Genomic DNA, 14,439 nt, shown 5'->3' on the forward strand with positions numbered 1-14,439 from the left:
GTAGTGCAGCATGAGGCACAGAGCACCGCGAGCGCCCACGAACCGGAGGGTGTGATACACAGCACAGAGGGATCGACAGCTGTAATGACCAAGATGTAATCAAACGCCTCATGAGGGAACTCTGAGCAACTGGAGCGAATGATAAAAAGAGCAGCACACCGGGGCCTGCCTGGGCTGTGTGTTGCACTGCGTGATGTGACTTTTGGCCCCTGTGAGGTGTTACTTGGTTAGTGTGCAACAAGATCTACTTGTAAGGAGGGAGAAGAGAGTTTAGGATGGACAGTGCACAGGATTACCTGATGACTGAGCAGCAGGCAGTACACTTGGTTAGTGTGCAGTAAGACATCGTGACCAAGGACTAGGTCTTACCGGCGAGCGTGCAGCAGTGTGTAATGTCACCTATGGCTCTGGTCTTACCTGGTCAGTGTGCAGCAGTGTGTGACGTCAGCTATGCTCTGTTCTTACCTGGTCAGTGTGCAGCAGTGTGTAATGTCACCTATGGCTCTGGTCTTACCTGGTCAGTGTGCAGCGTGCGTAATGTCACCTATGGCTCTGGTCTTATCTGGTCAGTGTGCAGCGTGCGTAATGTCACCTATGGCTCTGGTCTTACCTGGTCAGTGTGCAGCGTGCGTAATGTCACCTATGGTCTTACCTGGTCAGTGTGCAGCGTGCGTAATGTCACCTATGGCTCTGGTCTTACCTGGTCAGTGTGCAGCGTGCGTAATGTCACCTATGGTTCTGGTCTTACCTGGTCAGTGTGCAGCGTGCGTAATGTCACCTATGGTCTTACCTGGTCAGTGTGCAGCGTGCGTAATGTCACCTATGGCTCTGGTCTTACCTGGTCAGTGTGCAGCGTGCGTAATGTCACCTATGGCTCTGGTCTTACCTGGTCAGTGTGCAGCGTGCGTAATGTCACCTATGGTTCTGGTCTTACCTGGTCAGTGTGCAGCGTGCGTAATGAAAATGTCACTTACCCAGTGTACATCTGTTCGTGGCATTAGTCGCTGCAGATTCACATGTGTGGCACAGTCCGCTGCCTGGTGTTGGGCTCGGAGTATTACAAGTTGTTTTTCTTCGAAGAAGTCTTTTTGGTCACGGGACCGAAGGACTCCTCCCTCCTCGGCTCCATTGCGCATGGGCGTCGACTCCATCTTAGATTGTTTTCCCCGCAGAGGGTGAGGATGGAGTTGTTTGGTATAAATAGTGCCCATGCAATGGAGTGAATATGTATGTACGTTAAGAGTTTCTAATAATTATTTACAAATGTTCAGATGTTTAAGATTTATGATCTACTTCTAAACGGCTACAGGCTTCCCGGGGAGGTGGGAGGGTACATGTGAATCTGCAGCGACTAATGCCACGAACAGATGTACACTGGGTAAGTGACATTTTCAGTTCGATGGCATATGTTGCTGCAGATACACATGTGTGGCATAGACTATAAAGCAGTTACCTCCCCTAAAAGCGGTGGTTTAGCCTGTAGGAGTTGAAGTAGTTTGGAATAATGTTCTTAGTACAGCTTGGCCCACTGTAGCTTGTTGTGCATTTAGTACGTCTACACAGTAGTGTTTAGTAAACGTATGAGGCGTAGACCAGGTTGCAGCCTTACATATTTCGCTCATAGGAATGTTTCCTAGAAAGGCCATTGTAGCACCTTTCTTTCTGGTTGAGTGTGCCTTTGGTGTAATAGGCAATTCTCTTTTGGCTTTAAGATAGCATGTTTGAATGCATCTGACTATCCATCTAGCAATGCCTTGTTTAGAGATTGGATTTCCTATGTGTGGTTTTTGAAAAGCTATGAACAGTTGTTTTGTTTTCCTGATTAGCTTTGTTCTGTCAATGTAATACATTAGTGCTCTTTTGATGTCTAATGTATGTAGTGCCCTTTCAGCCACAGAATTTGGTTGTGGGAAGAACACTGGCAATTCTACTGTTTGATTTAAATGGAATGGTGAGATTACTTTTGGCAGAAATTTTGGATTTGTTCTTAGAACTATTTTATTGTTGTGTATTTGAATAAATGGTTCTTGTATGGTAAATGCCTGTATTTCACTTACTCTTCTGAGGGATGTGATTGCAATGAGAAATGCGACCTTCCAGGTTAGATATTGCATTTCACAGGAATGCATGGGTTCGAAAGGTGGACCCATGAGTCTTGTTAAGACGATGTTAAGATTCCATGAAGGAACTGGTGGTGTTCTTGGTGGTATAATTCTTTTTAGCCCTTCCATGAATGCTTTAATAACTGGTATTCTAAATAGAGACGATGAATGAGTAGTTTGTAGGTAAGCAGATATTGCTGCGAGGTGTATTTTTATAGATGAAAAAGCGAGATTTGCTTTTTGCAAATGTAGTAAGTATCCTACTATGTCTTTATTAGAGGCATGTAATGGTTGTATTTGATTGGAATGGCAGTAGTAAACAAATCTTTTCCACTTAGATGCATAGCAGTGTCTAGTGGAAGGTTTTCTAGCTTGTTTTATGACCTCCATGCATTCTTGTGTGAGGTCTAAGTGTCCGAATTCTAGGATTTCAGGAGCCAAATTGCCAGATTCAATGATGCTGGGTTTGGATGCCTGATCTGTTGTTTGTGTTGTGTTAACAGATCTGGCCTGTTGGGTAGTTTGACATGCGGTACTAGTGAAAGGTCTAGTAGAGTTGTATACCAAGGTTGTCTTGCCCATGTGGGTGCTATCAGTATGAGTTTGAGTTGGTTTTGACTCAACTTGTTTACTAGATATGGAAGGAGAGGGAGAGGGGGAAAAGCGTACGCAAATATCCCTGACCAACTCATCCATAGAGCATTGCCTTGTGATTCGCGGTGTGGGTACCTGGATGCGAAGTTTTGGCATTTTGAGTTTTCTTTTGTTGCGAACAAATCTATCTGGGGTGTTCCCCAAATTTGAAAGTACTTGTTCAGAACTTGGGGGTGAATTTCCCATTCGTGGACTTGTTGGTGGTCTCGCGAAAGGTTGTCTGCTAGTTGGTTTTGTATTCCTGGAATAAATTGTGCTATTAGGCGAATGTTGTTGTGAATCGCCCACTGCCAAATTCTTTGTGTTAGGAGGCACAATTGTGTTGAGTGTGTTCCTCCTTGTTTGTTTAAATAATACATTGTTGTCATGTTGTCTGTTTTGACAAGAATGTATTTGTGTGTTATTATGGGTTGGAAGGCTTTTAACGCTAGAAATACTGCTAACAGTTCTAGGTAATTGATATGAAATTTTGTTTCGTGTATATCCCATTGTCCTTGAATGCTGTGGTGATTGAGGTGTGCTCCCCACCCTGTCATGGAAGCATCTGTTGTTATAACGTATTGAGGCACTGGGTCCTGAAATGTCCGCCCTTTGTTTAAATTTTTGCTGTTCCACCATAGAAGCGAGAGGTATGTTTAGCGGTCTACCAACACCAGATTTTGAAGTTGACCCTGTGCCTGTGACCATTGTGATGCTAGACACTGTTGTAAGGGTCGCATGTGTAGTCTTGCGTTTGGGACAATGGCTATGCATGATGACATCATGCCTAGAAGTTTTAGCACATGTTTTGCTTGTATCTTTTGGTTTGGAAACATAGCACTTATTACCTTGTGGAATGCCTGCACTCTTTGTGGACTTGGAGTGGCAATTCCTTTTGATGTGTTGATGGTTGCTCCTAGATATTGTTGTGTTTGACACGGTTCTAGGTGTGATTTTGTATAGTTGATGGAAAACCCCAGTTTGTGAAGGGTTTGTATGACAAATGTGGTGTCGTTTGCGCATTTTTTTACTGTGTTGGTCTTGATTAGCCAATCGTCTAGGTAAGGGAACACATGTATCTGTTGTCTCCTGATGTGTGCTGCTACTACTGCTAGACATTTTGTGAACACTCTTGGTGCAGTTGTTATTCCGAATGGCAACACCTTGAATTGGTAATGTATTCCTTTGAATACGAACCGTAGGTACTTTCTGTGAGAAGGGTGTATTGGTATATGAAAGTACGCATCCTTTAGGTCTAATGTGGTCATGTAATCTTGCTGTTTGAGCAGTGGAATGATGTCTTGTAGTGTGACCATGTGAAAATGGTCCGATATGATGTAGGTATTTAGTGTCCGGAGATCTAATATTGGTCTTAATGTTTTGTCTTTTTTTGGAATTAGAAAGTACAGGGAGTAAACTCCTGTGTTTTTTTGTTGTACTGGTACTAACTCTATTGCATCCTTTTGCAGTAGTGCTTGAACTTCTAGTCCTAAAAGTTCTAAATGTTGTGGTGACATTTTGCGTGTTTTGGGGGGGATGTTTGGTGGGAAGTTGTGGAATTCTATGCAATAGCCATGTTGGATTATTGCTAATACCCAATTGTCTGTTGTAATCTGTTGCCAAGATTGGTAGAATTGGCTTAGTCTTCCCCCCACTGGTGTTGAGTGAAGGGGTTGCGTGACTTGAAAGTCACTGTTTAGGTGGAGGTGTTTTTGGAGTCTGGAATCTTCCCCTACTCCTTGGGAATTGACCCCCCCGATATCCCCTGAAACCTCCCCTTTGGAAGGAACCCTGATATGGTGTGGTTCTTGTTTGTTGGCTGGTGGTGTCTGTGGGTTGGCCACGAAACCCCCCTCTAAATGGAGTTTTTCTGAAGGAGCCTCTGCTCTGCGGGGAGTAGAGTGCGCCCATGGCCTTGGCCGTGTCTGTGTCCTTTTTAAGTTTTTCAATGGCTGTATCCACTTCAGAGCCAAAAAGTTGTTTCTCGTTGAAGGGCATATTAAGGACAGCCTGCTGGATTTCAGGTTTGAAGCCTGAAGTGCGTAGCCAAGCGTGTCTCCTTATGGTGACAGCAGTGTTGACTGTTCTTGCTGCAGTATCGGCTGCGTCTAGGGAAGAGCGGATTTGATTGTTTGAGATCGTTTGTCCCTCTTCCACTATTTGCTGCGCCCTTTTTTGGTATTCCTGGGGAAGATGTTCTACGAGAAGTTGCATCTCGTCCCAGTGTGCTCGGTCATATCTGGCCAGCAGCGCTTGTGAATTTGCGATGCGCCACTGGTTGGCTGCCTGTGATGCTACTCTTTTCCCTGCCGCATCAAATTTTCGGCTTTCTTTGTCCGGAGGTGGGGCGTCGCCAGATGTATGTGAATTTGCTCTCTTGCGAGCTGCCCCTACTACCACGGAGTCAGGTGGTAACTGCGAAGTAATAAACACTGGGTCTGTGGGTGGTGGTTTGTATTTCTTATCCACCCTTGGGGTGATGGCTCTTGATTTTACGGGCTCTTCAAAAATTTGTTTTGCGTGCCGTAACATTCCTGGTAGCATTGGGAGACATTGATATTGGCTGTGTGTAGCCGAGAGGGTGTTAAATAAAAAATCATCCTCTATAGGATCGGAATGCAGTTGGACATTGTGGAATTCTGCTGCCCTAGCCACCAGTTGCGAGTATGAGGTACTGTCCTCTGGCGGTGACGGCTTTGTGGGGTATGACTCGGGATCATTGTCCGGCACTGGGGTGTCATACAGGTCCCAAGCGTCTTGATCCTGATCGTTATGACTTATGGTAGTTTGCGCTGGTGAGTGCATTTGTGGCGGTATTTGTGCCGGCGATGCCTGTGGTGGAGAGGGCGGAGGCGTGACTTTTTTAACCACTTTGGCTTGTGGTTGTGCGTCATCCTTTGGAAGTTCGATCCTTCTTTTCCTCATGATTGGGGGAAGGGTTGATATCTTCCCTGTGTCGTGCTGGATGTACAGTCTCTTTTGTGTGTAGTCCGATTCTACACTTTGGAGCTCTTGTCCAAATCTGTGCATTTGGCCACTTATTCCTTGTTCCTCTGAGTAGGATGAAGGTGTGGTATTTTTCGGCGCCGAGAGAGAATCTTTTTTCGGTTTCGGCACCGACAGAATTTTTGTTCCTTTCGGCATGGATTCTCGGTGCCGATGTTTTTCGGTGCCGGTATCTTGTTTTTGTCTCTCGGAGCCGCTTTCTCGGCTCCGAGGTTGCTCCATGGCGGTCCCTCGACCGGAGTCGGGTGTCTTCGCTATGGGCGTGCCCTTTTTCGGCGCCTTCGACGGGTCGCCTGTTTTATGGGTCGAGCCATGGCCTGTTGGCAGTGGCGTCCCCTGGGCTTTCGGTTTGTCGATGGATTTACTTTTCGACGTCTTACTCACAGTTTGTTGCTGTTGTTCGACATCGGAGTCTCCGGATTCTGATTCCGGAACCGAGAATGTTTCCTCTTCCTCGTCGAAACGTTGTTTTGTCGACGTGGACGCCATTTGTTGACGCCTGGCTCTTCGGTCCCAGAGTGTTTTTCTGGACCGGAAGGCTCGACAGGCTTCACAGGTATCCTCCTTGTGCTCGGGGGACAAGCACAAGTTACAGACCAAGTGCTGATCTGTATAAGGATACTTACTGTGACATTTTGGGCAGAAACGAAACGGGGTCCGTTCCATCGGCTTCGATGTCGCACGCGGTCGGGCCGACCAGGCCCCGGTGGGGGATCGAAACTACCCCAAAGTCTTCCGATGATCGGTGTCGATGTACCTAACTATCCCGATACCGAACGGAACAATACCAACGCTTTCTTCCGAGATTCTGACTAACTTTCCGAACCGAAACACGGAGCGAAAAGGAATACGTCCGAACCCGACAGCGGAAAAAAAACAATCTAAGATGGAGTCGACGCCCATGCGCAATGGAGCCGAGGAGGGAGGAGTCCTTCGGTCCCGTGACCAAAAAGACTTCTTCGAAGAAAAACAACTTGTAATACTCCGAGCCCAACACCATGCAGCGGACTGTGCCACACATGTGTATCTGCAGCAACATATGCCATCGAACTGTCACCTATGGTCTTACCTGGTCAGTGTGCAGCGTGCGTAATGTCACCTATGGCTCTGGTCTTACCTGGTCAGTGTGCAGCGTGCGTAATGTCACCTATGGTCTTACCTGGTCAGTGTGCAGCGTGCGTAATGTCACCTATGGCTCTGGTCTTACCTGGTCAGTGTGCAGCGGTGTGTGATGTCACCTATGGCTCTGGTCTTACCTGGTCAGTGTGCAGCGGTGTGTGGCGTCAGCTATTCTCTGTTCTTACCTGGTCAGTGTGCAGCGGTGTGTGATGTCACCTATGGCTCTGGTCTTACCTGGTCAGTGTGCAGCGGTGTGTAATGTCACCTATGGTTCTGGTCTTACCTGGTCAGTGTGCAGCGGTGCGTAATGTCACCTATGGTCTTACCTGGTCAGTGTGCAGCGTGCGTAATGTCACCTATGGCTCTGGTCTTACCTGGTCAGTGTGCAGCGTGCGTAATGTCACCTATGGTCTTACCTGGTCAGTGTGCAGCGTGCGTAATGTCACCTATGGCTCTGGTCTTACCTGGTCAGTGTGCAGCAGTGTGTAATGTCACCTATGGCTCTGGTCTTACCTGGTCAGTGTGCAGCAGTGTGTAATGTCACCTATGGCTATGGTCTTACCTGGTCAGTGTGCAGCGTGCGTAATGTCACCTATGGCTCTGGTCTTACCTGGTCAGTGTGCAGCAGTGTGTGATGTCACCTATGGTCTTACCTGGTCAGTGTGCAGCGTGCGTAATGTCACCTATGGCTCTGGTCTTACCTGGTCAGTGTGCAGCAGTGTGTGATGTCACCTATGGCTCTGGTCTTACCTGGTCAGTGTGCAGCAGTGTGTGATGTCACCTATGGTTCTGGTCTTACCTGGTCAGTGTGCAGCGGTGCGTAATGTCACCTATGGTCTTACCTGGTCAGTGTGCAGCGTGCGTAATGTCACCTATGGCTCTGGTCTTACCTGGTCAGTGTGCAGCGGTGCGTAATGTCACCTATGGTCTTACCTGGTCAGTGTGCAGCGTGCGTAATGTCACCTATGGCTCTGGTCTTACCTGGTCAGTGTGCAGCGGTGTGTGATGTCACCTATGGCTCTGGTCTTACCTGGTCAGTGTGCAGCGGTGTGTGATGTCACCTATGGCTCTGGTCTTACCTGGTCAGTGTGCAGCGGTGTGTGACGTCAGCTATGCTCTCTTCTTACCTGGTCAGTGTGCAGCGGTGTGTGATGTCACCTATGGCTCTGGTCTTACCTGGTCAGTGTGCAGCGGTGTGTGATGTCACCTATGGCTCTGGTCTTACCTGGTCAGTGTGCAGCGGTGTGTGACGTCAGCTATGCTCTGTTCTTACCTGGTCAGTGTGCAGCAGGCCACAGTGCATAATGTTGTAGAAGTGAGTCAAAAAGTCCCTGTTGGGGGAGACATCCTGCCTCCTCTTCATTATCTTGCAGATCAGCTTGTAGGCATGCAGCTTCCCCTGTTTGTACTTCTCTGGCAGCATGGTGGCCTGTTGCATGAGAAAGAGACTGTGTCACATAAACACAGTTCAGATAATGCAGGCAAGGGGCTCAAGCAGCAGTGAGAGAAGCAGCCTGTAGCAAGGTTCAGATAAAGTACAGAAGAGGCAGCAGTGTCAGGGGTCACCGAAAGAGGACAGCCAAATGCACAGAAGGGGCAGGGTGTTCAGATAATGCACAAAAGGGGGTGGGGGTTCAGATAATGCACAGAAGGGGGTGGGGGGTTCAGATAATGCACAGAAGGGGGTGGGGGTTCAGATAATGCACAGAAGGGGGTGGGGGTTCAGATAATGCACAGAAGGGGGCAGGGGGTTCAGATAATGCACAGAAGGGGGCAGGGGGTTCAGATAATGCACAGGAGGGGGCAGATAATACAAAGGAAGGGGGCAGAGGGTTCAGATAATGCACATAAGGGGGCAGGGAGTTCAGATAGGGGGAGCAGATAATGCACAGGAGGGGGCGGGGGGTCAGATAATGCACAGAAGGGGGGTATGGGGGTCAGATAATGCACAGAAGGGAGCCAGGGGGGTCATATAATGCACAGAAGGGGGAAGGGGGTTCAGATAATGCACAGAAGGGGGAAGGGGGTTCAGATAATGCACAGAAGGGGGGTATGGGGGTCAGATAATGCACAGAAGGGAGCCAGGGGGGTCATATAATGCACAGAAGGGGGAAGGGGGTTCAGATAATGCACAGAAGGGGGCCGGGGGGCAGACTGCACAGGAGGGGGCAGAGGGTTCAGGTAATGCACAGGAGGGGGCAGAGGGTTCGGATAATGCACAGGAGGGGCAGAGGGTTCAGATAATGCACAGGAGGGGCAGAGGGTTCAGATAATGCACAGGAGGGGGCAGAGGGTTCAGATAATGCACAGAAGGGGGTGGGGGTTCAGATAATGCACAGAAAGGGGCAGAGGGTTCAGATAATGCACAGGAGGGGGCAGGGGGTTCAGATAATGCACAGGAGGGGGCAGGGTGTTCAGATAATGCACAGGAGGGGGCAGGGGGTTCAGATAATGCACAGGAGGGGGCAGGGGGTTCAGATAATGCACAGGAGGGGGCAGGGGGTTCAGATAATGCACAGGAGGGGGCAGGGGGTTCAGATAATGCACAGGAGGGGGCAGGGGGGCAGATAATGCACAGAAGGGGGCAGGGGGGCAGATAATGCACAGAAGGGGGCAGGGGGGTCAGATAATGCACAGAAGGGGGAAGGGGGTCAGATAATGCACAGAAGGGGGCAGTGGGTTCAGATAATGCACAGAAGGGGGCAGTGGGTTCAGATAATGCACAGAAGAGGGCAGTGGGCTCAGATGATGCACAGGAGGGGCAGGGGGTTCAGATGATGCACAGGAGTGGCAGGGGGTTCAGATAATGCACAGGAGTGGCAGGGGGTTCAGATAATGCACAGGAGTGGCAGGGGGTTCAGATAATGCACAGGAGGGGGCAGAGGGTTCAGATAATGCACAGGAGGGGGGCAGAGGGTTCAGATAATGCACAGAAGGGGGCAGAGAGTTCAGATAATGCACAGAAGGGGGCAGATAATGCACAGAAAGGGGCAGGGGGTCAGATAATGCACAGAAGGGGGCAGGGGGTGCAGATAATGCACAGAAGGGGGCAGGGGGTGCAGATAATGCACAGGAGGGGGCAGGGGGTGCAGATAATGCACACGAGGGGGCAGAGGGTTCAGATAATGCACAGGAGGGGGCAGAGGGTTCAGATAATGCACAGGAGGGGGCAGAGGGTTCAGATAATGCACAGGAGGGGGCAGTGGGTTCAGATAATGCACAGAAGGGGGTGGGGGATCAGATAATGCACAGGAGGGGGCAGAGGGTTCAGATAATGCACAGGAGGGGGCAGTGGGTTCAGATAATGCACAGGAGGGGGCAGTGGGTTCAGATAATGCACAGGAGGAGGCAGAGGGCTCAGATAATGCACAGAAAGGGCAGGGTGTTCAGATAATGCACAGGAGGGGGCAGAGGGTTCAGATAATGCACAGGAGGGGGCAGAGGGTTCAGATAATGCCCAGGAGGGGGCAGAGGGTTCAGATAATGCACAGAAGGGGGCAGGGGGGCAGATAATGCACAGAAGGGGGCAGGGGGGCAGATAATGCACAGAAGGGGGCAGGGGGGCAGATAATGCACAGAAGGGGGCAGGGGGGCAGATAATGCACAGAAAGGGGCAAAGGGTTCAGATAATGCACAGGAGGGGGCAGGGGGTTCAGATAATGCACAGGAGGGGGCAGGGGGTTCAGATAATGCACAAGAGGGGGCAGGGGGTTCAGATAATGCACAGGAGGTGGCAGGGGGTTCAGATAATGCACATAAGGGGGCAGTGGGTTCAGATAATGCACAGAAGGGGGTGGGGGTTCAGATAATGCACAGAAGGGGGCAGTGGGTTCAGATAATGCACATAAGGGGGCAGTGGGCTCAGATAATTCACATAAGGGGGCAGTGGGCTCAGATAATTCACATAAGGGGGCAGTGGGCTCAGATAATTCACATAAGGGGGCAGGGGGTCAGATAATGCACAGGAGGGGGCAGGGGGTTCAGATAATGCAAAGAAGGGGGCAGAGGGTTCAGATAATTCACAGAAGGGGGCAGAGGGTTCAGATAATGCACAGAAGGGGCAGAGGGTTCAGATAATGCACAGAAGGGGGCAGTGGGTTCAGATAATGCACATAAGGGGGCAGTGGGTTCAGATAATGCACAGAAGGGGGCAGGGGGTTCCGATAATGCACAGGAGGGGGCAGGGGGTTCAGATAATGCAAAGAAGGGGGCAGAGGGTTCAGATAATGCACAGAAGGGGGCAGAGGGTTCAGATAATGCACAGAAGGGGGCAGAGGTTTCAGATAATGCACAGAAGGGGGCAGGGGGGCAGACAATGCACAGGAGGGGGCAGGGGGGCAGACAATGCACAGGAGGGGGCAGAGGGTTCAGATAATGCACAGGAGGGGGCAGAGGGTTCAGATAATGCACAGGAGGTGGCAGGGGGTTCAGATAATGCACAGGAGGGAGCAGTGGGTTCAGATAATGCACATAAGGGGGCAGTGGGTTCAGATAATGCACAGAAGGGGGTGGGGGTTCAGATAATGCACAGAAGGGGGCAGTGGGTTCAGATAATTCACATAAGGGGGCAGTGGGCTCAGATAATTCACATAAGGGGGCAGTGGGCTCAGATAATTCACATAAGGGGGCAGGGGGTCAGATAATGCACAGGAGGGGGCAGGGGGTTCAGATAATGCAAAGAAGGGGGCAGAGGGTTCAGATAATTCACAGAAGGGGGCAGAGGGTTCAGATAATGCACAGAAGGGGGCAGAGGGTTCAGATAATGACCAGGAGGGGGCAGAGGATTCAGATAATGCACAGAAGGGGGTGGGGGGTTCAGATAATGCACATAAGGGGGCAGTGGGTTCAGATAATGCACATAAGGGGGCAGTGGGTTCAGATAATGCACAGAAGGGGGCAGGGGGTTCCGATAATGCACAGGAGGGGGCAGGGGGTTCAGATAATGCAAAGAAGGGGGCAGAGGGTTCAGATAATGCACAGAAGGGGGCAGAGGTTTCAGATAATGCACAGAAGGGGGCAGGGGGGCAGACAATGCACAGGAGGGGGCAGGGGGGCAGACAATGCACAGGAGGGGGCAGAGGGTTCAGATAATGCACAGGAGGGGGCAGAGGGTTCAGATAATGCACAGGAGGGGGCAGGGGGCAGATAATGCACAGGAGGGGGCAGGGGGTTCAGATAATGCACAGAAGGGGTCAGAGGGTTCATATAATGCACAGAAGAGGGCAGAGGTTTCAGATAATGCACAGAAGGGGGCAGGGGGGCAGACAATGCACAGGAGGGGGCAGAGGGTTCAGATAATGCACAGGAGGGGGCAGGGGGCAGATAATGCACAGGAGGGGGCAGGGGGCAGATAATGCACAGGAGGGGTCAGAGGGTTCAGATAATGCACAGAAGGGGGCAGGGGGGGTCAGATAATGCACAGGAGGGGGCAGGGGGTTCAGATAATGCACAGGAGGGGGCAGGGGGTTCAGATAATGCACAGAAGGGGGCAGGGGGGCAGATAATGCACAGAAGGGGGCAGGGGGGCAGATAATGCACAGAAGGGGGCAGGGTGGCAGATAATGCACAGAAGGGGGCAGGGGGTCAGATAATGCACAGAAGGGGGAAGGGGGTCAGATAATGCACAGAAGGGGGCAGTGGGTTCAGATAATGCACAGAAGGGGGCAGTGGGTTCAGATAATGCACAGAAGGGGGCAGTGGGCTCAGATGATGCACAGGAGGGGCAGGGGGTTCAGATGATGCACAGGAGTGGCAGGGGGTTCAGATAATGCACAGGAGGGGGCAGAGGGTTCAGATAATGCATAGAAGAGGGCAGAGGGTTCAGATAATGCACAGAAGGGGGCAGAGAGTTCAGATAATGCACAGAAGGGGGCAGATAATGCACAGAAAGGGGCAGGGGGTCAGATAATGCACAGAAGGAAGCAGGGGGTGCAGATAATGCACAGAAGGGGGCAGGGGGTGCAGATAATGCACAGGAGGGGGCAGGGGTTCAGATAATGCACAGGAGGGGGCAGAGGGTTCAGATAATGCACAGGAGGGGGCAGAGGGTTCAGATAATGCACAGGAGGGGGCAGAGGGTTCAGATAATGCACAGGAGGGGGCAGAGGGTTCAGATAATGCACAGGAGGGGGCAGTGGGTTCAGATAATGCACAGAAGGGGGTGGGGGATCAGATAATGCACAGGAGGGGGCAGAGGGTTCAGATAATGCACAGGAGGGGGCAGTGGGTTCAGATAATGCACAGGAGGGGGCAGTGGGTTCAGATAATGCACAGGAGGAGGCAGAGGGCTCAGATAATGCACAGAAAGGGCAGGGTGTTCAGATAATGCACAGAAAGGGCAGGGTGTTCAGATAATGCACAGAAGGGGGCAGAGGGTTCAGATAAAGCACAGGAGGGGGCAGAGGGTTCAGATAATGCACAGGAGGGGGCAGAGGGTTCAGATAATGCACAGAAGGGGGCAGAGGGTTCAGATAATGCACAGAAGGGGGCAGGGGGGCAGATAATGCACAGAAAGGGGCAGGGGGGCAGATAATGCACAGAAAGGGGCAAAGGGTTCAGATAATGCACAGGAGGGGGCAGGGGGTTCAGATAATGCACAGGAGGGGGCAGGGGGTTCAGATAATGCACAGGAGGTGGCAGGGGGTTCAGATAATGCACAGGAGGGAGCAGTGGGTTCAGATAATGCACATAAGGGGGCAGTGGGTTCAGATAATGCACAGAAGGGGATGGGGGTTCAGATAATGCACATAAGGGGGCAGTGGGTTCAGATAATTCACATAAGGGGGCAGTGGGTTCAGATAATTCACATAAGGGGGCAGTGGGCTCAGATAATTCACATAAGGGGGCAGTGGGCTCAGATGATGCACATAAGTGGGCAGGGGGTCAGATAATGCACAGGAGGGGGCATGGGGTTCAGATAATGCAAAGAAGGGGGCAGAGGGTTCAGATAATGCCCAGAAGGGGGCAGAGGGTTCAGATAATGCACAGAAGGGGGCAGAGGGTTCAGATAATGCACAGAAGGGGGCAGAGGGTTCAGATAATGCACATAAGGGGGCAGTGGGTTCAGATAATGCACATAAGGGGGCAGTGGGTTCAGATAATGCACAGAAGGGGGCAGGGGGTTCCGATAATGCACAGGAGGGGGCAGGGGGTTCAGATAATGCAAAGAAGGGGGCAGAGGGTTCAGATAATGCACAGAAGGGGGCAGAGGTTTCAGATAATGCACAGAAGGGGGCAGGGGGGCAGACAATGCACAGGAGGGGGCAGAGGGTTCAGATAATGCACAGGAGGGGGCAGAGGGTTCAGATAATGCACAGGAGGGGGCAGGGGGCAGATAATGCACAGGAGGGGGCAGGGGGTTCAGATAATGCACAGAAGGGGTCAGAGGGTTCATATAATGCACAGAAGGGGTCAGAGGGTTCATATAATGCACAGAAGGGGGCAGAGGGTTCATATAATGCACAGAAGAGGGCAGGGGGTTCAGATAATGCACAGGAGGGGGCAGGGGGTTCAGATAATGCACAGGAGGGGGCAGGGGGTCAGATAATGCACAGAAGGGGGCAGGTGGGTCAGATAATGC

General features: G+C 51.0%; 1 protein-coding gene across 7 annotated transcripts in view; it reads right to left on the bottom strand.

The window, feature by feature from the left end:
• Positions 1–14,439, bottom strand: part of RALGAPA1 (Ral GTPase activating protein catalytic subunit alpha 1) — a 623,631-nt gene that overhangs the window by 313,148 nt on the left and 296,044 nt on the right. For all 7 annotated transcript variants that reach the window (XM_069209127.1, XM_069209123.1, XM_069209128.1 and 4 more), the window contains one exon: positions 8,134–8,289. In XM_069209127.1, coding sequence (XP_069065228.1) covers positions 8,134–8,289 — 156 coding nt within the window. The remainder of the gene's footprint in view (positions 1–8,133; positions 8,290–14,439) is intronic.

The sequence above is a fragment of the Pleurodeles waltl genome, chromosome 9 (genome assembly GCF_031143425.1).
Source record: "Pleurodeles waltl isolate 20211129_DDA chromosome 9, aPleWal1.hap1.20221129, whole genome shotgun sequence".
Classification (NCBI taxonomy): Eukaryota; Metazoa; Chordata; class Amphibia; order Caudata; family Salamandridae; genus Pleurodeles; species Pleurodeles waltl.